This window comes from Apis dorsata, unplaced genomic scaffold, assembly GCF_000469605.1.
Source record: "Apis dorsata unplaced genomic scaffold, Apis dorsata 1.3 scaffold_631, whole genome shotgun sequence".
NCBI classification, from domain to species: domain Eukaryota; kingdom Metazoa; phylum Arthropoda; class Insecta; order Hymenoptera; family Apidae; genus Apis; species Apis dorsata.
The window spans coordinates 47,438-73,442 of NW_006263826.1; the positions used below are offsets into that span (position 1 = coordinate 47,438).

General features: G+C 31.8%; 3 protein-coding genes across 4 annotated transcripts in view; all 3 read left to right on the forward strand.

Annotated features, from left to right (window-relative positions):
• LOC102673391 overlaps positions 1–13,207 on the forward strand; it is an 18,064-nt gene extending 4,857 nt beyond the window's left edge. The window contains exons 6-25 of the mRNA XM_031513382.1: positions 1–1,321; positions 1,587–1,673; positions 2,074–2,358; positions 2,490–2,561; positions 2,679–2,799; positions 2,996–3,103; positions 3,558–3,660; positions 3,736–3,819; positions 3,913–4,125; positions 4,228–4,629; positions 4,737–4,901; positions 5,007–5,387; positions 5,464–5,608; positions 5,687–5,811; positions 5,932–6,840; positions 7,124–7,265; positions 7,571–7,631; positions 8,830–9,230; positions 10,833–11,158; positions 11,310–13,207. Coding sequence (XP_031369242.1) covers positions 1–1,321; positions 1,587–1,673; positions 2,074–2,358; positions 2,490–2,561; positions 2,679–2,799; positions 2,996–3,103; positions 3,558–3,660; positions 3,736–3,819; positions 3,913–4,125; positions 4,228–4,629; positions 4,737–4,901; positions 5,007–5,387; positions 5,464–5,608; positions 5,687–5,811; positions 5,932–6,840; positions 7,124–7,265; positions 7,571–7,631; positions 8,830–9,230; positions 10,833–11,158; positions 11,310–12,251 — 6,393 coding nt within the window. The 3' untranslated portion in view covers positions 12,252–13,207. The remainder of the gene's footprint in view (positions 1,322–1,586; positions 1,674–2,073; positions 2,359–2,489; positions 2,562–2,678; positions 2,800–2,995; positions 3,104–3,557; positions 3,661–3,735; positions 3,820–3,912; positions 4,126–4,227; positions 4,630–4,736; positions 4,902–5,006; positions 5,388–5,463; positions 5,609–5,686; positions 5,812–5,931; positions 6,841–7,123; positions 7,266–7,570; positions 7,632–8,829; positions 9,231–10,832; positions 11,159–11,309) is intronic.
• A 354-nt stretch (positions 13,208–13,561) lies between these two features.
• On the forward strand, positions 13,562–18,736 carry LOC102679507 (mutS protein homolog 4-like). The gene is made up of 16 exons (XM_006621349.2): positions 13,562–13,888; positions 14,053–14,215; positions 14,302–14,384; positions 14,480–14,628; positions 14,847–15,040; positions 15,141–15,262; positions 15,330–15,547; positions 15,636–15,833; positions 15,967–16,153; positions 16,256–16,395; positions 16,467–16,570; positions 16,670–16,889; positions 17,000–17,215; positions 17,287–17,495; positions 17,586–17,772; positions 17,912–18,736. Exons 1-16 carry the CDS (start codon positions 13,804–13,806, stop codon positions 18,659–18,661), a joined length of 3,225 nt encoding a protein of 1,074 aa, XP_006621412.2. The 5' UTR covers positions 13,562–13,803; the 3' UTR covers positions 18,662–18,736.
• Positions 18,737–19,067: 331 nt separating this feature from the next.
• Positions 19,068–26,005, forward strand: part of LOC102679299 (zinc finger protein 236-like) — an 8,885-nt gene continuing 1,947 nt past the window's right edge. The window contains exons 1-22 of one of the 2 annotated variants that reach the window (XM_006621347.2): positions 19,068–19,508; positions 19,571–19,689; positions 19,765–20,046; positions 20,205–20,339; positions 20,467–20,631; positions 20,866–20,997; positions 21,086–21,229; positions 21,314–21,431; positions 21,574–21,716; positions 21,806–22,049; positions 22,131–22,209; positions 22,349–22,484; positions 22,669–22,808; positions 22,888–23,250; positions 23,410–23,644; positions 23,737–24,106; positions 24,232–24,344; positions 24,449–24,712; positions 24,792–25,075; positions 25,184–25,352; positions 25,470–25,582; positions 25,682–25,940. In XM_006621347.2, the coding sequence (XP_006621410.1) occupies positions 19,394–19,508; positions 19,571–19,689; positions 19,765–20,046; positions 20,205–20,339; positions 20,467–20,631; positions 20,866–20,997; positions 21,086–21,229; positions 21,314–21,431; positions 21,574–21,716; positions 21,806–22,049; positions 22,131–22,209; positions 22,349–22,484; positions 22,669–22,808; positions 22,888–23,250; positions 23,410–23,644; positions 23,737–24,106; positions 24,232–24,344; positions 24,449–24,712; positions 24,792–25,075; positions 25,184–25,352; positions 25,470–25,582; positions 25,682–25,940 (4,122 nt within the window). In that variant the 5' untranslated portion in view covers positions 19,068–19,393. The remainder of the gene's footprint in view (positions 19,509–19,570; positions 19,690–19,764; positions 20,047–20,204; positions 20,340–20,466; positions 20,632–20,865; positions 20,998–21,085; positions 21,230–21,313; positions 21,432–21,573; positions 21,717–21,805; positions 22,050–22,130; positions 22,210–22,348; positions 22,485–22,668; positions 22,809–22,887; positions 23,251–23,409; positions 23,645–23,736; positions 24,107–24,231; positions 24,345–24,448; positions 24,713–24,791; positions 25,076–25,183; positions 25,353–25,469; positions 25,583–25,681; positions 25,941–26,005) is intronic. The other variant, XM_006621348.2, reaches the window with a different exon arrangement.

A 26,005-nucleotide genomic window follows, 5' to 3' on the forward strand; every position in this document is an offset into this window, starting at 1 on the left:
GTTCCATTATCCCGAGCGGAGCCGCAAGTACCTATTTATCGGCCTGTTTCGAAAAGAATCAATTCACGTCGCGCCAGCGAAGGGAGTACTAGTGGGTCGATGATTAATAATTTTGAAACGGCAAGCTATCTTAGCACAGATGCGCTTAGATCCTGCGAGCCACGTTCCAGATTCGGTATCGATTCCAGAAGGGATTCTTCTTCGATCCATGCCAACGATCCATCCTCTTACGAATCCAGTTCTACTCTAGTCGGGAACGAAGGGAATGAAAGTAGGAACGAAAATGGAAGGAATGGAAATTTGAGCGGCCACAGAACGAATAGTGGAACGAGTTCAACTGGCGGAATAAATATAGGAAATATCGATGATTCGATTATCATGACGAGGCTTCGCAAAAGTTTCGAGCAAAAGGAAGAATTTTTACGACGACCGAGCCAACCGATCGGTTGGTTTCTACCTGAAGAGAGATCGGAATCTCCTGTTCGAAGCAATAACAACGGAACTGTTATTCCAAGAGAATTCTACGCGAGACCGCAGAAATTTCAGAAACAAGTTTGGCCACCGACCGATTCGAAGCAAGATCAACAATTGTCGATATTGAAAAGTGCTCAAAATAGTAACAGAACTTTTCCTGGAAAACTTGTGTCCGATCCAAAATCCTCGTCTAATCAGAACGTTCAAAGAACGAAGAGCAGTAACGATGGGGCAGAAGAAATTGATTATTTTACTTGCCGAAATGAACAAATCGAAGAAACTTCTAACACGACTCATCCTCTGGAGTATATGCATCAGCAAATTGTAACACCTAACGTATGTGATCGTTTAAGTACTCCGTCCAGCTGTGACGATAATCGAGATTCGAAAGAATCTGATAAACATCAGCAACAATTACAACGAAATATAGGCAAATCGAGCAATTTTGTCGGAACTTTGTCTAGAATACACGAAAATATAGCGAGCGTGGGCGCTTTACTTTCCGGTGAACGACAATCTATAGATGGGAGAAATGGCGCTTCTTCTTTACCTTCGTCTCCTGGGCCTGAGAAAAAGATGAATGATAAATTTCCTGTACTTCCGCAAGGACTTCAAATCGTGTCGAAGCGAGCGAAACAATTCGAATCGGGACGACTTTTGAGCGACGACGATGAACCGACCGGTGATCGTACTAATCTTTATCGAAGTGAACTTTCAAGATTGTCGAACAAACGTAGCGTACCAAATGTTGCTGTTCGGAAAAGAGAATTCGAATCGAAAGCCGAAGCTCAAGAACCGAGGAGATTACCACCTGTATCGACAAGGGAAACTAAATCTTTGGACAGTGGTGAGTCTTTTTATGTAGTTATTTATTTATTTTACTTTTTTCTTTTTCCTTTTTATTATATTCATATAATTCTTATTATATTCGTATAATATGTTTTATTAATCGTAGTTTTATTTTTAAAATAAAAAAAATTACGATAAATAAATATAACGAACAAAATGAAAAACACAGAGAAAAATTTTACACGTAGATAATTATATATTTCTCTTATACGCACCTTTTCAAATTTATTATCCATTCTTAATATGCTACTGTGAATATTTAGGTAGCGGATTAAAAGGAAACAGAGTAATTCCCATAGGCAGCAAACAGATCCATTGTGAACCGCCAATCAACTATAATACCTTAGAAGGTAGAAGAGAGAGATGAATTGGTTAAATGTTGTGTTGCAGTGTCTCTCTCTCTCTCTCTCTTTCTCGCTCGCTCGCTTTCATTCACTCTCACTCTTGCTCTTCCTTTTTCCTTTTCTAACTTAAATTCATTCGTTCACTTACTTTTGTCTCAAATTTTATTTTTACACTTACATTGTATTCATCTTTTATTTTTTTATGCTGTTTTTATTTATACATATCGCACAGATTTTAATGTTGTGTCGTTACCTTGCACGAGATTTATTTATTTCATAGATGTACAATGTGATTCTTTTAAATTCAAAATGTTACAGCGTTGAAATATACTAATATTAAAAATATCATTTCAATTTCAAAAATATTCTAACGTTTCTAATGTTAATTTTTATGTAACATTTCCAGAAACATCGAATCCAAGAATCATAGATGGGGAACATGCACAATCGAGAATTCGTAGTAATAGCGCAGAATCATGGGAATCGACGAGTGCGAATAACGTGTTAGAAACTGCTAGGCATCATTGGTCACGAAGACAGGACGACACTGAACGAAAGCGTAATATAAACGGAAATGATGATGGCATTTATGTGGATACAACTAGAACTAGCGACGAAAATACGATAATTGTCGAGAAAGGATCTAGAAATCAACAAGATGATTATACGCAAATCATCAAAACTGAACATGGTTAGTTTTTCTATAATATTAATCCACTTAATTCTCTACTTTATTCTTTTCATAATTTCGATAGAATTAAATCATTCTATTTATTAAATGTTATTATATCAATTAATTAAAATATTCTTTGTATCTCGAAGGTATATTACCATCGGATAACGATACGCACAATAACCAAGTTGTATTCAGACGACAAAAGAATACGCAAATCGGTAAGCATATAAAGCATATAAAATATTGATTAATATCGATGGAATGAATTCTTTATTAAAATAATTTTATATTTGTATGATATAAAATTATATATTATATATATGATCATTTTATAGCAGATGAAGATCGTGCCACAAGAAGAGTGTCTTACTTAAAAGCAACTTGGAACGAAAGAATCCATGTTGATAGTGATTTGGAATTAAGCGATTACGAGCCTGTTATTCATACTTCTAGAAGGTAAATCCTCGAGATCACTGTCGCGATAGAACGAAGCTTTTAGGTCTATCCACGGTATATTTGCGCATTTTCTGTCACGTATGAATATATAACTTTCCTATGCTGTTTGGAGTGTGGACTACTTGCCTGTCATAGTATTATCGTAGTAGATCAGTCGCGAGTATACATCAAGTTCTGCCTCCGTCCATATTTTCAGCATTCATAAGAGATGGCGGCTACCGTTACTTCCAAACGATATAGCATCGCTTCGTCGCATCTTCGAGGAAGTGACTCAATCTGCAAGTTTAAACAAAAATATTAATCGGTGAGGATAGTACATGTTGAGAAAAGCATAAAGATGCTGCATTCTGTTTTCCCAATAATCTTGCCTTTCATCGCGTTTTTTTACTACGTGCTCGTCACATTTCAACGTTTCTGAATCGCAACATATTAATAACTTCATTGCTCGATTTGTCTGCTTTTAACCAGTAATCACTAATAACTAATCGTTCGTGTTTGTAGAACCGCGTCTTAATTCTTCCTTATAATTAATTTTTCGTTTAAAGATTTTTATTTACATAGATGATAGGTTGCTTCGAAGTAGAGCTCGGTGAAGCGGTAAAAAAAAAAGAAAAAAAGAAAATGGTTGATTTGTCAAAACGCGTAATTCGTTCCTTTCGCTCTATCGATTAGCTTAGAGAAAGAGTTAGAAATGCGTTTTCATTGAAAATAATTTATTAATAAAGAATTTTCCTAAAAAGTACATTTAACCTTTTCAGCGGCAACAATCGGGAACCAACTGTCACGGATATCGTAAAAGATGTTGGTCAAATGGAACGAGAAGGACCTCTGCATGTAAAATTTACCGTATTGGATGGAAAGGTAAAGTTATATTTCATATTGTATAATTGTACATGATAATGACGTTATTATTTCGTATAATTTATTGAATTTCAGCGATCTTCCGATCGTTCGTGGAAACAGTTGTGGGGTATTCTTCGTGGACCTATTCTCTTCTTTTACAAGGATCGTCAAAATCAGGTATTTTAAAATGCATTTTTATACCGATTTTAATTTTATAAAAATGATATACTATTGCGTTTTTACACGTTTGTAATTTCCAAACGTTTTTAGAGTCCTTCGTTGGCCTGCGACGGTGAAAATGTAGCTCAAAGCGTGGATGTAAGATGTTCCCTTGTAGATATCGCAGAGGATTACACGAAACGTAAACACGTGTTACGATTGGCCAATCCAAACGCAGAAGTTTTACTGCAGACCGAAGATGCAGCATCCATGGCACTTTGGTTACGAGCATTACACGAACATGCTGCCGCTGAAAAACCATCTGTAAGAATTTAAGCTTGTGATTTTTAAAAAATTTTTTTTTAAAAAATAAAATATCCATAACATTAACTATTATAATTTAATTTCATTTAATTTATTATTTAGGAAATTGCCCAAAATAGCACTTTGAAGCAACAAGCTGTCCCACAAACACCAGGACCTACGAATAGTTCTTCGCCATGTCAAATGAACTCTGTAACAATGACAGTATCGACTAGTAGTGGTAGCGGTAGTCAACGATTGAGTCCTCTTCCAGGACACAAAGGTATCAAGAAATTAACTTCCTTTAGGAACAGATCTCCGACCGGACAATCGCCGATAAATAAGACTCGAAAACCGAGTCAAACGATCGATAATTTGGTTTCTCCAAAAACTAAGACATGGAAAGGTAGAGTCGCAAAACAGTTACGAAAAATGCACGGTCAAACAGCATCTCCTTCATCCCCAACCACGCAATTACCACCAGAGGGTGCTACTTTTAAAGTACCACTCGAACTCTGTCCACCGGTAATTTTTATAATTATATATATATATACTTTTTTAATTTTATTTAAGACAAACTATCGTGTATTTTATAAATGATTAAACAAATTTTTTTTTATTCGTGGTCACAGTCATCTTTCTCAGAATATGTACCATTGATCGTCGAAATGTGTACCAGTATTGTCGAAGCGAGGGGTCTTGAAGTGGTTGGCATTTATAGAGTACCCGGTAATACCGCTGCTATTTCACATTTGACAGATAGCGTGAACAAAGGTTTCGAAAATATCAATCTCCAGGTAAAATAATGTATATATGTATTTCATATATGTTTGTTGTGCATTTATTATTTAATTAATATAATTTATTCGATTATTTATTTTTCTCGTTACTGTTTTTTTTAGGATCCTAGATGGAGCGACGTAAATGTAATATCTTCTCTTCTTAAGTCCTTTTTTCGGCAACTCCCGGATTCGTTGCTTACTGCAGAATTATATCCTATGTTTATCGATGCTGATAAAGTCGAAGATCCCCAGAGGAGAATGACAACTATAAGAAAGTTGCTGAGAGATCTTCCAGAACATCATTTCGCAACTCTTAAATATTTAATGTTTCATTTGAAAAGAATAGTTGAGCATAGCGAGGTTAATAAAATGGAAGCAAAGAATTTAGCCATCGTATTCGGCCCCACTTTGGTTAGAGCAAGTGGTTCTCGGGACAATATGGTTACTATGGTTACCGATATGTCGCATCAATGTCGGATCGTCGAGAGCTTACTAAACAACGTACGTTAGATGCAATTTTTAAATAAATAAAAATGATTGTTTGCGAAAACAGAAATACGATTTATCTTTATTTCAGGTTGATTGGTTCTTTTCGGACGATGATTTGGATGATTTAAGTAGATTGAGCGTTAATCTTAGTCTTCCAGCAGACACTAGCGAAATTGAGACAACTTCCAGTAATAATCATAATCTCTTGTTGAACAATATTCAGAAAGTCGAAGGTACGCATATGCACGTTTTGTTATATTATTCATTTCAAATTGAAATAATTGAATTTCATTTTGATTTAAATAAAATAGGAGTACGTGAAATGGCATCCGCCAAAGACATCGTGTCGTCCATCATATCCGCTGCTAATCGAAAAATACAAAGAAGGAGAAAATGTCAAGATGAGACGGATAACGAAACTCACGAAGTCGATAAGGTTTGTTTGGATTTGAGAGATGTGATGTATTTAACGATATTGACAATTTATATTTAATCTCTAATTAATTAAACTAATAATGTATTGGCTAAATGTTGTAACAATTGTTTTCATGTAAAGCCGAGGATGAAGCAAGATACGGAAAATCTACAAAATCGACGAAGCATGGCATTGAACGAGAGGCAATGTTCGGTCAGTGAAATCGTTTTGATGCACGAAAATCAAAATCAATCGAATCGTTCCATCGATCGTTCCACTGATCGATCCGACGATCGATCACCGACGCTCGATGGTGTTGCACATGCCAGCACCGATGATATAATAGCCGATTGTGCCATTACCAACCGTGATATGTTAAATAATCACGATAATGTCGTTCCTTCCGAAAAGTCAAACAAATATTTAAATCGTGCAATAGAGTCGGTTCCATCGATGCAATCACCGATTCATCGCTCGACCGTCTCGTCGACTTCGGAGTCGTCCCGACTCTCTAGCGAGACTGGCCTGAGCTGCTTCGACGCAAGTTCGACACTTTCGAGTGCCTCGAATGACACCAAGCAAAGCAACGACGAGATCACGATAAGAACTTACGCTGGTTTGAGCGCAACCACTCAAGAACGTATACGAAGATTCGAACAGGAGACGAAAGCGATGCTGCAGAGAGATCAAAATCGACAGAGGCGAGAAGCTGAAAGGAGAGAGGAAGAACGGCGGAGAATCGAGACGGAATGGCAATTGGCTAAAAATGAAATGGAAAACGACGATTTGCTCGATAGCATAGTCGACACTACTGTAATGACGCCTACCACTTATCTTTCATCCGCGACGAGACTTTCCAACTTTAACGATAAATCTTATCTCGACATCGGCTCTCGATCGACTGGTCGAGTGCCGCATCTTTCGATAGCTGTACAACAACAACCTACGTCCGTTAGACGAGTATCGCTACTCGCAAACGAATCCACTACGATTTTACCTCAAGAAAATATTTCTGACAGTACTATAAAAAAATTGAAAACAGATACCGAAGTAAGTTTTATCATTATTCTTATCGTGACTATAAAAAAGAAAAAAGAAAAAATATGATTCGTAAAGGCGTGCGAGAAGTGCAAAGTATCGAAGCAAATTGAATCGTCTCGTGATCGAGAGGTCGATGCTTTCGTAATTCGAGATTATTGAAATTCCAGAGAATTTCGAAATTTGTTGTTTTAATTCCATCGAATTATTCTCGCATACCTCGAATCATTCGTAAATACGAATTTTTGCTTTCAACTCGTAACGTAATTTTTCTAATTTTTTAAATATTTTGTAGCAAATATTGGAAGGTTCAACGCTATCGTCTATTCGTTACGGTAGCTTAGACTCTCTGCACGAAACGCACGAAATTTCTCAATCGTCACTTTCGCCGACCAATCAGCAACGGAAACCGCTTTCGAGCGATGTCTCGGACGATGGTTAGTATTGGTAGTACAAGAATTATTTTTCTTTAATATCTCGGTCGAATCAATATCCTGTGTTTTATTCTTTCGAAACCGATTCGAAACTTGAACCGAAACTTGTTTTTTTTTTTTTTTTGATATTGGTGAATATGTTGTTAATTATCGAAAAATGTGGAATATGCGACACATGCAATTTCAATTTCAACGACTGTTTCGACACAGAATTATCATGAAATTTATAGTCCCATCCTATGTACGTATTTATTCTCTTTATATTTTTCTCTACGTAACGTTGCTTCTGACGCTCTCGGTGAGTGTAGCTGGATCTTGTTTTCTACAATGGACTCAGAAGATTCTGACCATTAACAAAAAGCTTTCTAGGTATTCTTTATTTGTCTTTTACTATTTTTTGGATAATCTTAAAAAACAAGCAACTGTCCAATAGACATTGCACGATAGACGCATATGGTTATTTTGTTTAAATTAATCTTATTGGTTTTTCTTCTTTCTTTCTTTCCTTCCTTCCTAGTTTTGTTTTGTTTTTTTTTTTGTATCATCATCGTTTCTTCTTCCGTTTTCAGATATTTTCGCGAGAAATCAATTGTCAAAAATATTTTTCAAGCGTGCAATAATACACTGCATTTTACATTACAATATTTGTATTAAGCACGTTATTATGAGATTCTCTTCTATTTCGTTTATTTATAATATTCTAAATCATACCATATCCAAAGTGATCTTCTTTTTATATTTCGTGCATGCGTTCGATCATATGTATCCTGATGAATATCGAGCTTTAAAACTCGAGCTTGAAATTGGTCGATCAGTCATGACATCGTTCAAAAAAATTTCAATGTGCATATTTAATCGTATTTCCTTTTTTCTCTCTCTCTCTCTCTCACTCTCTTTCTTTTTTTGTCTTTCTTCTTTATTCTCGATAGGTTCGATTATTTTGACCTAATTTATTCGATTATTTTCGTTAGAAAATTTTTTCCCTCGCACCTGCATGTTACCATAAAGACGACGAGTATAGTAAAAAGCGAAAAGAGAAACGAAGCTATTCATTGGATAGCCACAAGAATTTTCGTTGCAAGCAATATATGCTTGCGTGCTTAATCGCTCGCTTTTAGTTTTTTTGACGTTGAAACTGCCTCCTGCTCGTTCTTCAAACGAATCTCACCTAAAATCTCGGTGTATTACATCCACCATTATTACAGTATTTGATCTTATATGATATCTTTCGTCTCCCGCATTTTTCCTTTCTACCTTTCTTTCTTCGCATTCCGAAAGGACTATGTTGTTCGTAAAGCGCGCGCCTCGTTTAAAAACAAAGAGTGGGGGGAAGGGAAAAAAGATGTCGAGAGGAAATAAATAAGGCGTAAGTGGCGCTTCAGTAGCATCATCGATAAAATGGATGAAAGGAAGCCGAGAAGGTGTGTAAAGATCGAAGAGGGGCAGAGGCAGATCCGCTTGTACTTGTTGGATCGTTTGCTCGTTTGTCACTGCCAGAAGCTGTTTAATACATGTTTCTCGATGGGGTGTCGATTAGTGACGATGCGAATGCGTTGAACACTCTTAGGCAAACGGCAAATCCCGGTTTCTGGTGGTACATATCATCTCACCTACACGGTACCGCAAGCCCCCCTGGCCCCGCCTCGAAGACAGCGGGCCCATCGCCAATGCCGATGTCGATGCCGATGTCAATACCACTGTCAATGCCAATATCAATGCCGATGTCGATACCAATGCCAATGTCGATGCCAGGGCGAATGCAAGTACCAGGGTCAGTGTCAGACGCAGACGACATCGACGTCGTGCAACGATCATCGACACCCATCGCATCCTCTTCGAGAGTACCGGCCTCGGAGCCCTCCGAATTCTCGGAGCCTATCGAGCCCGTCGAGCAGTCACCACCGCGAGGGGTGTCTTCGGGCTCAGGGGCCGGATTGTCTTCCAAGACTTTAAACAGATTTCTTCGAGGTAAATTACTTCGTTTGCCAACGAGAATAAAGCCAAAGTCGCAAATTGCTCGACTATGATTGGCTATACGAATGGCTTTACACTCTTCATTTCCGCTCAACGCACTTTTAACAACGACACTTTTCACCTTTTATTCTTTCTCATTATCTTATCTACCGTTTCTCTCACTTTTATCGATTTTTTTCGTTCGACGTATCTGTCGATTGATTAACGCGGCAAATGCCTGCCTGCTTATCCATATCCATTCACTTGTTCATTTATTTATCTGTCTACTACTTGCCTGTTTCTATCTATCTGCTTACTTGCGTGCCTGCTTGTTTGCTATTTGCCTATCTATCCACTTAAATGTCCGTTTTATCTTTTTTTTTTTTTTTTTTCTGTTGAATTATTTTTTATCGAAATTATTAAAATCGCTTTTCTCTTAAGAATATTTTTTCGGTTAATCTGTCATTTTTATTGTTCACCTTTTATTCTTTCTCATTATCTTATCTACTGTTTCTCTCACTTTTATCGATTTTTTTCGTTCGCCGTATCTGTCGATTGATTAACGCGGCAAATGCCTGCCTGCTTATCCAGATCCATTCACTTGTTCATTTATTTATCTGTCTACTACTTGCCTGTTTCTATCTATCTGCTTACTTGCGTGCCTGCTTGTTTGCTATTTGCCTATCTATCCACTTAAATGTCCGTTTTATCTTTTTTTTTTTTTTTTTCTTTCGCTGTTGAATTATTTCATATCGAAATTATTAAAATCACTTTTCTCTTAAGAATATTTTTTCTTTTAATCTTTCATTTTTATTTTTCACCTTTTATTCTCATTTTTTTCCACTTGTTTTTTCCTTGTTTTTTTAATATTTTAAATTTCAGATATTTCATTTATTATTATATATAATATACGCGGTGGAAAAAAAATTATTTCAATTATTATATATATATATATATTTTTTTCAAAGATTTGAAATCTTCTCGCTCGTCTCCTCGAATACGTGAAGCAGGAAAAATGGCTGTGATTAAAATAATTTTCATATTTCGTATTGTTTATATTTTTCATATTCTTTTTTTATATTTGTCTTCGTTTTTCGTTCGTCGTCCTTTCTTTTCCTCCCGCGTTTTTATCCTGCGTTTTTCTCTACGTATTTTTTCTTTTGTGTCTGCTCTTCGCTTCGATCGAGATTTTGCCAATCGATTAAAAATTATGTGGTTTCGTTGAATTTGAATGTATCATATAAATAGGTATGGAAGAGGAATCGATTAAATGAATATAAAAGGTTTAAATGAATATTCAACGGCTGTTTGCAATAAGCAAAATTCAACAATAGCAGTGTTATATATGGAAATATTATCAGACTTGCAGTCACCGTTTGTTTTGTTCATCCATCTAACGAAGCCTTTCTAATGAACGATTCAATTCGTTATATGATGCTCGTTTTTCTGTTGCGCGAACGCAACCATAACCTTATTTTGTAGTCGAGAACGATCGATCACTATTCGATGCTTTGTGTGTGTTTCTCGTTGAGTCATTCGCTTTCGATTAATACTCAGGCACCATAATAAGTTAAGATGAACCGTCGTTTCTATTAAAACGAATTGATTTAATTATAGGTAGTGATCTCTTGACCAGTTTGACGACTACGTTCGATCGTAAATGGAGATCCCTGGTAAACTCGTCGAATCAAACGATTCGTGGAACTACAATGGAAAATTTGTCCTTAAGCGACGAGGATGCTGTGATAACACAGAGAGATTCACAAAACTTGCGAAATCAACGAGGAGGAGGAGGAGGAGGAGGAGGAGGAGGAGGACTACGAGAAGACAAGGATCAGGAAAAAACGACCATTCCTCAATCTTCTTTCTCGATTGAAAGTTATCGAGATCCGAGTCTCCATAAAATGTGTATTGAAAAGCATCAATATGATCGGCAAAAAAATGCAAGTATCCGACAAAGTCGAAGTGAATTATTGAAATTAATGAAATACAACATAACCTTTTTTTTTCATCGATGCCACGTAGACACGTGCATTCGATCAATATAGCTTAATCACTTACTCATCAATATTATTGTTTGCTTCATTCGTACAGGATGCTCCGGAAAAGGATACGGATTCATCGGTAACGGAGAATAGTAGCGTCGATCGATTGGACGACGATTCCATACCGGACAACGATCGAAGTGCTATCGCGCGAAAAAAGATTGAATCGAGCAAGGAAACGGTTTATGAATCATCTCCGGATACGAATCAAGCGCAAGAATACTGTAGAATCGAAAAAGAAGCATCGGTAAATTTATCACAAAGTGACAAAGTAGCTGATGATGCGAAAGATTTGAATCGACGCGATGTCGATTCAAATTATTCGAACAAGCTTGAAAAATTTGAAAGTCTAACAAAATTTGAAGTGAGATCACGATTAAAAAGATCGGAATCTTTGAATAAAAGATCAGAAAATACTTCGTCCAAATTAAAAAGATCCGAAAGTTTGAACAAACATTCTGTCGAAAGGCTCTCATCTCCGACCAATGGCAAGTTGAAGCGATCCGAAAGTTTGAACAAACATTCGGAGAGATCTGATTCTCCGAATAGTAAATTAAAACGATCAGAATCGTTGACAAAAACTGAAAAAACTGAATGTAATATTAGCAAGAGGCGACAATCTGTTAGAAAAGACAGCGCGACAAAATTAAAACGTAAAAATGGTATGCCCGAACGGTCGATCAAACGTAGGCATACCGTAGGCGGTACCAAGGACTTTGATAAAGTACATTGGTTGGATAATAAATTGCAAGTCGAGGCTGAGAGAGTAGTTAAAAATGAGTATAGACCGAAGAAGAGTCAACTCAGAACAAGTTCACCGGATTTAAGTACCGGTCGTATTGGCCTTACCGATGCTAGTTTTCTTATAGAGGTTAGCTTTCGCGGCCCAAGTAATGTCGTTTTTAACGTGACTAATGCTCGTCCACAGTCCTTACCGGATACTAGTTTAGCTTCCAAAGTGTTTAAAGTACCTCTCGAGAGTCACGTGTAATATTATGTAAAGTATTGCATTGAAAAGGAAACAAGAAAACAAAACTGCGAAGATAGAGAAAAAGAAAATATTAATTAATGAATTAAAATTCGTTAAAGCACCAACGTGTTTCTTTTTCATCAAGCATTTATATCGCAGCGTGTCAATTATTTACGTATCGTACTTGTAAAAACGTGATCGTGTGCAATTTTTTGTATATATAACGTATATATAAATTATACAAATTATCGAATGCTCTGCAAATGCGGGTGTGTATGTGTTTACGTGTATGTGTGTGGTGTGTGCATGCGTGCAGCGTATATTTATATACGTACGTACGCGCGTACACTCTTTATATCGCTACAACAAAAAAAAAGCGTTATAACCCGTAGATTTTGTATTTCTTAATAATGCAAAAATGTTTTCACGTAGTTTTATATTCAATTAAACATATCGGCTGTGTGATGTGTCGATCAAATTGATTGACATTTATCATTTGTTTATGCATTTTAAACATATTTGTAGAGTAGCAACGATATCCACGATCTACGTTGCTTTTTTTCCCCATTACGAATATTATTCGTTCCTTCAATTATATACACGAATATAAAATAGACTGGATTTATTGATACATTTAATCGACGAACGAAATATGATGTTTCTTTTACTCGAACAATTGTGATTTCATTCTTGAACACGATTGATCTATAAGAAACCATGGAATCACGTAAGGCAGCTTACGAGCCTGACAATCTTAGACTTGTAAGATTTTCTTAAACTTGTAAATACATATTAGGTATGTACGCAAATGAAACTTTAAGCCAATGGCAAAGCGATATTTATTTTAAATCCGTAACAATCGTGATACTATTATTTATTGAATATTCGAAAGAGATACCTGAAATTTGAAGAACAAGAATATGGATATACATGGTATCGAATTTGTAAATAAATCTTATATATTGCTTATTTAGAAAGCAATCAAACATTTTAATTGAATGTTGTACTGTAAACCCTTTATTTCCTTGAATCCTTTTCTTTTTCATTTAAAGAAATATTTATTTCCAAAAAAATATGTACATTATTGTCTTATAAATAAGTATATTGTTCGAGAATCGAATGTTTATTACATCAGGCAAGTATATTATTCTACTTGTCTTCGTTTTCAAATAGAATGAGAAAAAATGTGAAAAATGAACGAAGGTAGATGTTTTTTTAAAAGGAAAAAGAATAAAATGACATATTTTATTTTGTCGTTCAATAATTTCCAAACGAGTGTAAAAATTTACATCTTCTTGGCTTTCAAAGATTTCTCACAAAACAAAAAAGTGGCAAAAGAAGTTCAAATCTAATCGTTTCTAACGTGCACGTGTAGCATTACATATTGATGTGAGATGAAATTTCGAATGAAATTTTTCTTTTTATTGACAGACATTGTTGTACGTACTTATGTTTATGAGCATCATTCATAGATGGCACTATGAAACATCCGATAGTACAAGAAGTATATTATTTGGCTTCCATTTTCAAAAGTGTTCGAAAATTTAACTCTTAAATTAATTAGAAATATAATATGAATGTAATAAGAACAGAAACAACATTAAAGCCATTGAGAAAACGATTGTGCCAAGAATCAAATGTTCGGTTAATGAAACTTCGTATGTAATAATCAGTTATAAGTTTAACCAATTAATCTATTTTCCTTGAATTTTTTATTAATAGATTTAACTAGATAAATTTGTTATTTTCTTAAATCCTTCCATTTAATTTATATTTTTTACTTTTCTTTTCTTTTCTTTTCTTTCTTTTATATTTTTGTTAGAATTTGAATTCGATATGGAAAAAAAGTTGGGGAAAAATTGGAAATCGGCTGTCACTTCGAGTTATTCGAAAAATAAAAAATTTGAAAATGTAGTACGTAAAAAACGGATTGTCCCTACATCGTCGTCTTTGTTAACCGGTGCATCACGCAATTGCATTTCCAAGTAAGCGTTGAATGAAAAAAATTCGTGATCAAAAGATCATAAGTAATGCATTTCAATGATAATAATGCATACTCCATAATTTCTAGATCAGGAACAAGAACTACTACAGGTGTCAGAACTACTACAGGTTCAAGTTTGTTTGAATCAGTTACTGGTAGCACTATTCTCGGTAAATTTTTTTTTTATTCTCTCTATTTTTTCTTTATGCTTGTAAAAAATTGTTTAGAAAATTTTTAAACTAATTAATATAATGCGATTAAACAGCGTTAACAACCGGCCGAGGTGATGCGAGATTCGAAGTTGGCATGGCAGCGTTGAATGTTCGTTGTTCACATTTGATCCTTTGTCAAATCAGCGATTCACAGACTTATATTAATACGTTAAGCAAGTTGTATTTGTTTGATCCAATAGAAGTAAGTCTGTGAATATAATTTCTTTGTATTATATGATATATTATATCGTACAGATTTCAACAAATCTGATGAAATTTAATGAATTTAAAATTAGTTGAATGCTTTCTGGATGATATATTTATATCTCTATTTTTATGCAATATATTATATCTCTTCTACATTATTTTTAGTCGATTCTTCGAGGATAATATATGCTTATTTCATTTTAAATATTTTAGGTTTTGATGCCAGATACGATGTGCGAACGTAACATGAGTAGAAATATCCTGTACAGTTTAATAATAGACAAATTTTCTGAGATAGAAATAACAGCAATATCTCGTGTACACTTCAACGACACAGTCGGTTTTGAACGAATAAAATCTCTTTGTAATCCCATATATTCGTCGGTTGAACTATTCATTAAGCAAAAGTATACTTTGAAACGTTAATAATTTGATTATGCATAATATATCATTGATAATGATTATGAAAATACGAATTATATAACAACATTTAAACATGGGTTACAGGTATTATGCATTAGCTGCAGCTGCATCGTTATTAAAATATGTCGAATATGCTCAGCGTATTGTTTACACGCCAAAATCTATGAAAATTGAATTTCAAGGATCACCAAACGCTACCAATATAGGTAATAATTATGAATGAGAAGAAATTATGAGAAATATGATAGAAAATATAAATACAAAATTCAATAGATTTGGAAAGCGCACGGAGCTTGGAATTAGTACAGTCGCAATGTGGTCAACGAAATATGAGTTTGTTAGGTACCTTGGATCGATGTTCGACGCCAATGGGTAGAAAACTTTTACGCGCGAACATACTTCAACCTCCGTGCGAAGAACGCGTAATTCTCGAACGACAAGCCGCCGTTGGCGAGCTTGTATCCAATCGTTCATTACGTGCACTTATTCAGGTTAAAATATTGATTTTATCAATTATATATTTTTCTCAAAAATATCTTTTCAATATCTTAACTTTTTAATTTTAAAACACTATTCCAGCCTATCGTACGACGACTTTATGGCGCTGATAGACTTTTACTTTTATCGATAACTCCTGTTTTACATGAAAATAATGTGCAAAATGCGGAGCAAAATTTAAATTATGTTTTATTATTGAAAAATTTATTAGATGTTATACCTGAACTAGGAAAGATATTGTTAAGCGGTGAAAGCGATTTTTTTTGCAAAATTCAAAAGGTTCGTTGCAAACATTCCATTAAATTTTTTACACATCTGTATTTACGAATATTACACACAATCCATTTAATTTATTAATTAATTTTAATTTAATATTAATTAATTTTTATCATTTGTTGTATTTCTTTCTTAGAAATTGGAAATTGAGGAATTCCGATTAATGCAAGAAAGGATTCTTGAAATGGTACATCCAGATGCAAGATCAGTAACTGGATACACATCCTCGAATATGCAACGTTGCTTCGCTATCAGAGCAGGAATTAATGATCTGTTAGATATCGCTCGACAAACTTATTGCGAATTAATCGACGATATGAAAAGTCAGTATCAAATTAATGATATCTTTTTTTTTTTTTTTAGAGAAAAATAACGATATTTGTAATATTTGAAATAACTCATCTTTGTTTTCTTTTTGTCGATAGTTATGGTGGAAAATTTAGCATCCAAGTATAAATTTACTTTATCTTTAAGCTGCAATGCTAATCTTGGTTATCATATTCAAATGATATTACCTCGAAATTCAAATGCTGAAATTTTTGATCCACCATCTGAATTCATAGAGGTAGTTATGAATAACGTGTACTAATATTTAATTAGCAAACAATTTTTCTCAACGATACATGTAATACATAGGTACGAAAGAGTAAAAGAGTATATACCATGACTACAAATGCGCTTGCAACATTGAATCAACAATGCAAGATTGCATGCGAGGAATTGCATTTAATGAGTAATGTGTAGGTATAATAAATCTTTTTTTATCTAATTTTTGTGAACGATGGATCTTTGTTTTTAATTCAAAATAATATTTATAATTATTAATTGTACGTTAACAGACTCCTTTGCGATTTGCTGCAAAACATTAGAGAATACATTGGCTGTTTATTTCAATTGAGTGCGGATATCGCAGAACTGGATCTAATAACATCCCTAGCTCAAATCAGTTCTCTTCCAACATACGTGAGACCATCGTTTGGCTCAAAATTAGAATTAATTGATTCGAAACATCCAATAATGGATATTTTCGGTCTCGACAGTCCCATACCCAATAATATTGTAATTTATTATTTTATTAAGTAGTTTATTTAGTAATTTATTATCTTCGATATCTAATATTATAAATTATTTTCACATTATAATTTTTTATCTATTCTTATCTATTATAGTATGCTTCGATACCTAAAAATCTATGTATAATTTCTGGACCTAACATGAGTGGTAAATCGACTTATCTTAAACAAATTGTTCTATTGCAAATAATGGCACAACTTGGTTGTTTTGTACCGGCTAAGCAAGCAATGTTTCGTATAACAAATCTTGTATTCTGCAAGATAGTTACTCGCGATGATATTGAATGCAATGCATCCACATTTTCTCTAGAAGTAATTTTTTTTTTATTTAAATACATTTTTGCAATCATTGCACTAAAAAAAGTAAATTTCTTATCTTTTAGATGAAAGAAGCGCAATATATTTTGCGATCTATCACACCAACTTCACTGATTATTCTAGATGAATTGTGTAAAGGTACTGCCATCGAAGAAGGTGCTTCAATCGCGTGGGCTATATGTGAAAAACTTTTAAATACAACTGCTTTTATTTTTGCTGCGACTCATTTTTTTAATCTAACCAAATTAGGAGATTTATACTTCAATGTGACGAAGTATCTATATTTTTTTTATATATTATTTATAAATATTTCTCTAATTTTCACAATTGAATATTTTTTTCTTTTTAAATTATCTTTTTTTAGTCAATATTTTGAAACGATAAATGTTCAAGGATCACAAATCGATAATTGCCATCACCGATTAACTTATACTCATCGATTGAAATCTGGTGTAGCACCTACTGATGATTATGGTATCGTTTTAGCTGAATTATCTGGTTTACCAAAAACAGTTACAGAGAAAGCACGAAAATATGCTTCTGAACAAATAGTAAGTATAGTATGTGTATATATATATATATTATCTTTTATTTATCTTAATTCGTATTATTAATACATTATTATTTATATTTTACAATATATTATTATTAATATTAACATTATTATATAAATTTGTCTATTTTTGATAGATTATTGATCGAATTACAACTAAATCGGATATATGGGAAAAGACATGTTATGCCACTTTGATTAGTTTGTACGAACTTTTAGAAAATGATGAGTTTAATTGGGAACAAGTTACTTTGCTTATTCAAAATTTCCTAAAACTTTGGAAACAAAAAGGTGGCAAAGATAATGTACAAGAAAATGAAAAAATGACAAACGGAAATGAAATTGATATACAGGAAAACGATAAGAGTAAACATTCCATAGATATTATATCTGACGTAACGATAGATTCTAAAACAAATTTCGATGAAAAGGAACAATATGAAAATACAATAAATATCGAGTCGAAAGAAATTTCTGACTCAACTCATATCGCGTGTAGCAATGCATCGTTGAAAACTTTTGAGATACAAAATGAAACTATCAATTGTCATAATAATTTATCTAACGAATATTATATATCACCAAATAGCACATTTAATTTAGCTCATTCTTTGTCATTTCATTCCATGACAACTGAAAATATTTCGAATAAATTTGAAAAATTTTCTACATCAGATAATTTAAAATGTAGTCTTTGTGCAGAATGTTATGATTGTATCGAAAGAATTTCCATCACGAATAATTCATCTTCATCATTTATTCCATCACATGATGAATTATTATCAATGCAAATGTCAAAGTCAAGAACAATATCACCTAAATTATACGAGTATTGTCTTTCGGATAATGATTTTGAAGCGTTTACTATTTCTCCAAATACAAATTAAAATAATATGATTGAATTAATAAGATTGAAAATATTTATACATTTTTTTTTTATTCTTTTTTATAATATTTAATATTTTTAATTTATTTACACGAATATTTATTTTTATTTTCCTCGATACATGTTTAAATAAAACACTACATAAATAATATTTGGTTCATTTAGCTTTACGTATTTTATATATATATATTATATTCTATTGTATCTTTGTATTAATTGTGTTAAATATATCATATCTAAATTAGTGAAATATCACAGATTAAAAATATTTTAATTTATATTAGTTTTCATTATCTATTTATTTTGATTTTTCTCATTTTACCTTCTTTCATTTCCTAATCTCTATGTTTGAAAAATTGTTTTTATATTTAAACATATACCTATCGTCATTTTCTTTTTTTTTTTTTTCCTTTTTAGCGTACTCCCTCTTTCTTTCACACTCTTTCATGTTTCTTTATTGACGTTAGTGAATGTTAATGACACCTATCGCTGAAATTAACCTCTTACGTCATAAAAGTATAGGTTAAGTTCATTTTTGGCAACAAACTGAATTATGCTTCTTTGAAAAGAAATTCAAATATTTGAATTATGTCAAAGCTTTTACAAAATATTTAATATGATGAGAGATCTTTGTAAATGTGTTTAGTGGTTTTGAATATTATTGTCGTTTTTTTCGTTGTTGTGTGATTATATGCAAAGAATTATTTTCTTTGTGAATCATATCTCATTTTAAATGATACAAAAAATGTTAACGCGACACAATATAGTTACAGAAACTCCACATATGGAAACAATACCTATAAATCTTGTTGCTACCGAAGATGGTAGAACACTTTTGGCAGTAACTGGTAAGTGTGAACAATAAAATATGCAATTATGTTTGTAACTTACCATTTATTAATCTTTACAGAACATAAAGATGGTATGTTGGAAATTGTTGCAACTCCAGTTATGCTTGTTGGACAAAATGAAACAACTTCATCATTGGTCGATGTAAAAAATCTAAATGGAAATTTAATATTGCATTCGGTATATTCTTGTTTTTTTATTTTGTGATTCTTTTTATAGATGAAACTTTTATTTTTGAATCATATACCATTTCAGCCTGTTTTTCAAATAAATGTTGAAAATATTGTCAATGACTCAGAATTTCAGCAGGTATCGCAAAATTTTGAGGGCAATTCTGATAATATTGATCGAATGAAATTACAATTATATAAAGAAGTAAAAGACAAAAAAGTAATTTCTCAGGAATATCAGTCTCTTTCTATGGATGATTCATTAGCTGATAAAAAAGAGGAAAAGATTTGTAAACAAAATACAGCAAATGTAACTGTAAAAAAACATAATCTTGGAAGGCCTAAGAAAAATAAAATAAATTTAGAAGTAATTAATCCAATATTTAAATTTATGTTTTACATTTCTTTATGTGATTAAAAATCATGTATAGCAATAGATTTTTCATCGCATAAATGTATTTCTTTATAAGCTATTTTGATTTATTTGATTTCGAATAAATAAATAATTTTTTTTTTATATCATAGAATTCGGAAAGTTTAACATGCGAAATTTGTCATCAAAAATTTGTTAAACAAACATTATATCGAAAACATATGGAAAATCATGCAGAAGAGAAACCACATCGGTGTCCAAAATGTTCTGCATCATTCAATGTACCGGTAATAATAATTTTATTTATTGTTCAATGTTTTATACAACATTTTTTATACTGAAAAATTATTTAACGAGATATAACGAATATAATGTAATATAAATCTTATTTTTTATTTTATACTATTGTTGCAGTCAAATTTTACTTTACACATGGCAACGCATAATACAGGTGAACCAAAATGTCCAGAATGTGGAAAAAAATTTGCAAGAATGGCCAGCTTGAAATCTCATATGTTGTTACATGAAAAAGAAGAAAATTTATTCTGTACAGAATGTGAAGATGCCTTCTCGACAAAAGTCAGTATTAACTAATAATAGTGACTTTATTATTATTAATTAATTTATTCACAATATATGTTTTTATTTTAATTTGATAAAAACAAAAGATATAAAGGACATGTATAAATTATAATTTTTTTGAATTTTTTGAATTATAAAAATAAAAATTTATTAATATAAATATGATATGAATATTAGTGATGATAGAATATTATGATAAATATAATATAATCTTAATCTTAAATATTATAGACTCAATTGGATGCACATTTAAAACTTCATGGGGAAAAATGGGCAATGGAGGAAATGCGAAAATGTAAATTATGTAATAAACAATTTAGTCAACCAGCTTTGTACAGGCTTCATATTCGTGAACATTATAGGGTAAAATATTATCAGTGATAAGCATGTTCAAGTAATTATGATTATCGTGACGATATTTCCATAATTTATATTTCGATTCCTTCTTTAGTTGCAGACAAAAGTAGTGAAACAGACAAAAAAGGGAACAAAACACAAAACGATGTATAAGTGTACCATATGTTTGAAATCTTTTCAAAAACCAAGTCAATTAATGCGGCATATTAGAGTGCATACTGGTGAAAAACCCTTTAAAGTAATTAAAATAATTTTAATTTAATTTAGTTATATCTTTTAGTACATAATATATAAATAATTTAATTTTTACTCGATTTCAAAGTGTACAGTATGTGGTCGTGCATTCACGCAAAAAAGTTCATTGCAAATTCATACATGGCAACATAATGGTATTCGACCTCATGCTTGTGAATTTTGTAATGCCAAATTTAGTCAAAAAGGTAAAAGTAAAATTTTTCATAAAAATATATTTATAATATTTATTATTTGCAATATATAGCACTAATGTTATAAAACTATGCGTATTTTTTTATAATTATTTATACATCAATATATATATATATTATATATATCTATTTGTAGGTAATTTAAATGCTCATATAATGAGAGTTCATAATATCCCAGAAGGAGAACCTATATATAAATGTAATTATTGTTCATGTGTATTTAAAAAGGTTGGTAGTTTAAATAGTCACATGAAACGTATGCACACCGACATAAATGAGGTAAATTATTATAAGTTATCTGACACTTCATATTATATCTTTTTATTTTATATTATTAAAATGTATTATAAAATATATGAAATTTTTAGGGAAATATGAACGATGCTGTTAACGATGATACTTTCCCAACTGATACCATGGAGTCTGATATACGTGCAACCGTGGATAACGTTATTACACAATTAGCATCTTTGGAATCTGAAACGCATCAAACTACGGAATCATCAAATTTCCAATCTTGTTTATTATCAGAAAATGTGTCGAAGAAAGATATACTGCAACAAGCATTAAAAAATAGTGGTCTATCCAGTAAAAATAAAATTATTTCCGAAAGTATGAATTATTTTTAATAATAAATTGCAAGATAATTAAATAAAATTATTTTTCGCTATTTATAAATTTTATTTGTCAAAGGTGTATCAGAAGCAAAAAAATTTGGAGCTCGTGTTAATTTTGTCACATTATTGGATCGAGCACCTGACGGTGATACGAGGTAATCCATTATATTCAATTATCCAATATATTTTTACATTTGTACAAAAATAATTTATGCAAAAAGTTGATTCATTTTTTCCTTCTTTTTTTTTTTTTTTTTTTTTTTTTTTTTTTTTTTTTTCAAATCATTCTTCTAGAAAATATTTGACAATAAAACAACGATGCGTAGGAAATGTAAGATGGTACGCGTGTACTTTTTGTCACAAAGAATTCAAGAAACCATCAGATCTGATTCGTCATTTGCGTGTTCATACACAAGAAAAACCTTTTAAGGTATATATAATTAGTATATTTTTTATTATGAAATAATAACAATTAATATATTTTTTATCATAAAAAAATCATATCTTAAACATATTTCTATATGAAATATTATATTATATTATATTATATATATACTTGTATATATTATATTATATTATACTTATATATATTATATTTATACTTGTATCTTTAGTGTACCTATTGTTATCGTTCGTTCGCTTTGAAATCTACTATGATAGCACACGAACGCACACATTCAAGTGTCAAAAGATACGTTTGTAATTCTTGCGACAAAACATTCGTCTCTCATGGTAGTTTAATTGCTCATACTAGGTGAGTAAACTTTACAAACGTTCCTTTTTTTTTATTATAATAGAATTGATGAATTTCATATATACACATTTTATAATAGATTACACGCAAAATCTGATAATAACAAGGATTCCAATATGCATATCACAATTGATACTGATATTCATTCTACTAATCAATCGAAAATTCAAATAAAAAATAAATCAAAATTATCACAAGAAGCAGAAACTCTAGTACCTCAAGTAATTTTACAAGAACCGTTGCTAATTAATGATGTGGGAAACAAAATTTGTGTAGCACAAATATCTTCAAAAGAAAAACGTGCTTATGACGGAACTATCGATCAAACCAGACCGCACAAGTGTTGGATTTGTCAGGCAGCATTCAGAAAGATTAGTCATTTAAAGCAGCATCATCGTCGTCATACGGGAGAACGTCCGTATAAATGCATAAAATGCGATAGGTATATATATATATATATGTATATATAATTTACAAATATTTTTTTTCATTTTCAAAAATGCATCCAATGAATTTCTTATTATGCTTTTTTTCTAATGCATCAGTATAAAAATATCTAATTTGATGAACAAATAATTAATATATAACTAAATCATTTCAGGAGATTTACATCAAATAGCGTTTTAAAATCGCATTTACATACTCATGAGGATTCGAGACCATATGGTTGTTCAATTTGTAATGCAAAATTTTCAACACAAAGCAGCATGAAAAGACACATGGTTACACACAGTAATAAAAGACCATTCATGTGTCCATATTGTCACAAAACTTTTAAAACTTATGTCAATTGTCGGAAACACATGAAAATACATAAACATGAATTGGTACAACGGGTATAGTATCTTATGGAAAAAAAGAAAATAAAAATTGGATTAATTGGTCAATAATAATGAAACATTATTATATATTTTTTTTGAATTTACAGCAACTGGAACAACAGAAAATCAGAATTCAAGAACAGTCTTCAGATAAATTGAATTTAAAGGAAAATTCTAAACAGGAAGCGGCTCTTGAATCGTCTTGTTCCTCTTCTGTCTCTATCACAACTATTAATTCCACCATTACCACCAATATTGCTACCACTACTACTACTCCCGCTATCGTCACAACATCCTCTTCTACATTTTCAGATAATCTTGTACTTTCTCGACTTGGATCAGTTGAATTATCATTTCAATCACAACTTGGGTCAGAGTTTTCACAAACTTTTCCCGAGTTTCAAAACATAAGTGAAGAAAAAGAAAAAATAAGAGCCGTTTTACCAACAAATTGCGATGCTACAACATTTATTAATCGTACGTTTTAAATTTCTATATATTTTAAATATCAAAAAATTATTTTTTAAATTGTAAATATATACACTTATATACACTTTTCTCTCTCCCCCTTCCCCCTTTTCTTGTCCCTTTTTTGTTTTTAGAGAACATATCGGGAATAGCTGTAACGAGTCTTGAAAATTCACAGATATTACACGCCGATGAAGCTGGTTCAGTTACATTGCCGATTTATTCCGGAGATCAGACACTTACACCAGTATGTATATTATATATCGTGGTTATCAACTTGCCAATAAACTAAATAAAAGAATTCATTGCGATTAATTTTCGATTTATAAATCTGTCTCTATTTGATTACAGGAAAGCATACGGGAAATAGAAGAAACATTGAATCAACAATTTTTTAATATAGGGATGAATCTTAATTTAGGGAGTAATCAGACGAGACATTCGAATAATACAAATACGAATGATTTCGATCATATGAAAGAACAACAGCCTGTAATGAATGTAATATATGAAAATAATAATAGCGATAATAGTAATAGTAATGTAGAAACATCTAGAGAACATGTTTTTTCGTCACAATTAGATTCATTTGAGATGGATCATATTGCTTTGCAAGTAAGATAAAAAAATATTGCCTTCTATGAATCTTTACTAAGAAAAAGAATTGAAAGAATAATAATTTTATTTATATCAGTCGGACGCTGAAATCGACATCGGTTTAGATACAAGAAATTCAACTAATATGGCGAGTATATTGCCTAGAAATATGAAAAATGAACATGAACTTTCTGTTTGTGTTACGACATCAGATAATACAAACGTTGAACAAACAGAGAGATCTGGTATGCAAGCAGTGGTATTTGTTTCTCAGCAAAATTTTCCTAGAAAAGAGGGGGTAGAAGATAAATTTGCAATAGAAGAAACTCACAAGAGTAATATCATTCATAAGCAATGTACAATCAACCCGATATTCTTTACGTAAGTTAATATCTTATATATATATATATATTACATGAAAACAAAAATTTTCTATAATATAATTTTTGATGGACAAATTGAAAATAAACAAATATTTAATATGCATAGAGAAGAATTTCGAGAAACATCGCAAAATTTCAAGACTCAGCCAAATACGCGTAGTTTGTCATCCGATGTTGCAGAAATTAAAGTCGCTACGAGTAAAATATCTCGTGGGCAATCTTTATTACAATGTCATATGTGTAACCAACAAGGATTCACAACAATTGCATTAAAAGTAAATATTTTTAAATAAGCAATAAATATTTTCTTTCATTTGTAGGATTCTTTTTTTTATATTTATCATAATTATAAATATAATTAAAATCAAATAAAGATATTTTTTTGATATCAGGAACATTTGACAAGCCATCGTGGAACAAAAGAATATCAATGTACGGAATGTTCTTCAAAATTTTACACAAATGCTGGATTAAATAGACACTCGAAGATTCATTTTATTAAACAGTGAGTGATTTGAAAAATTATGATTTAGCGTAAATTATGATTAATCATTTTTATTTTTTACTTTTACTTTTACTCATTTATATATATATATATATATAGATTATATAAATGTTCGTCGTGTAACAAATATTTTAATGATAAAATCGAACTGCAATCGCATTCTAAAATTCATGAGATTCCAATATGGAATGCATCAGAAATAAATAGCACGACAGAAAATTCAACGCTTTCATCGGAAATGCAACCAGTTGTAAATGGTCATTCATCTTTGAATATCATAATAGATACAGATTCTGCAGTTTCGGAAAAAGTTCTGTTAGATACGGTAGCAGAGAAAGAAGTAATGGATCGAGTGGAAGTAAGTTGTTACAACAATATGAAAAAAAAAAAAAAAAAAAAAAAAAAAAAAAAAAAAAAAAAAAA

What these genes read in the sequence shown, in the direction of transcription:
- LOC102679507 (XM_006621349.2), top strand. Translation starts at nt 13,804, where the DNA reads ATGAATGTAATAAGAACAGAAACAACATTAAAGCCATTGAGAAAACGA. An exon ending in TCACGCAATTGCATTTCCAA is followed by an intron (nt 14,216 to 14,301) that starts GTAAGCGTTGAA and finishes CATAATTTCTAG; the next exon opens with ATCAGGAACAAGAACTACTA. An exon ending in CACCATCTGAATTCATAGAG is followed by an intron (nt 16,396 to 16,466) that starts GTAGTTATGAAT and finishes TGTAATACATAG; the next exon opens with GTACGAAAGAGTAAAAGAGT.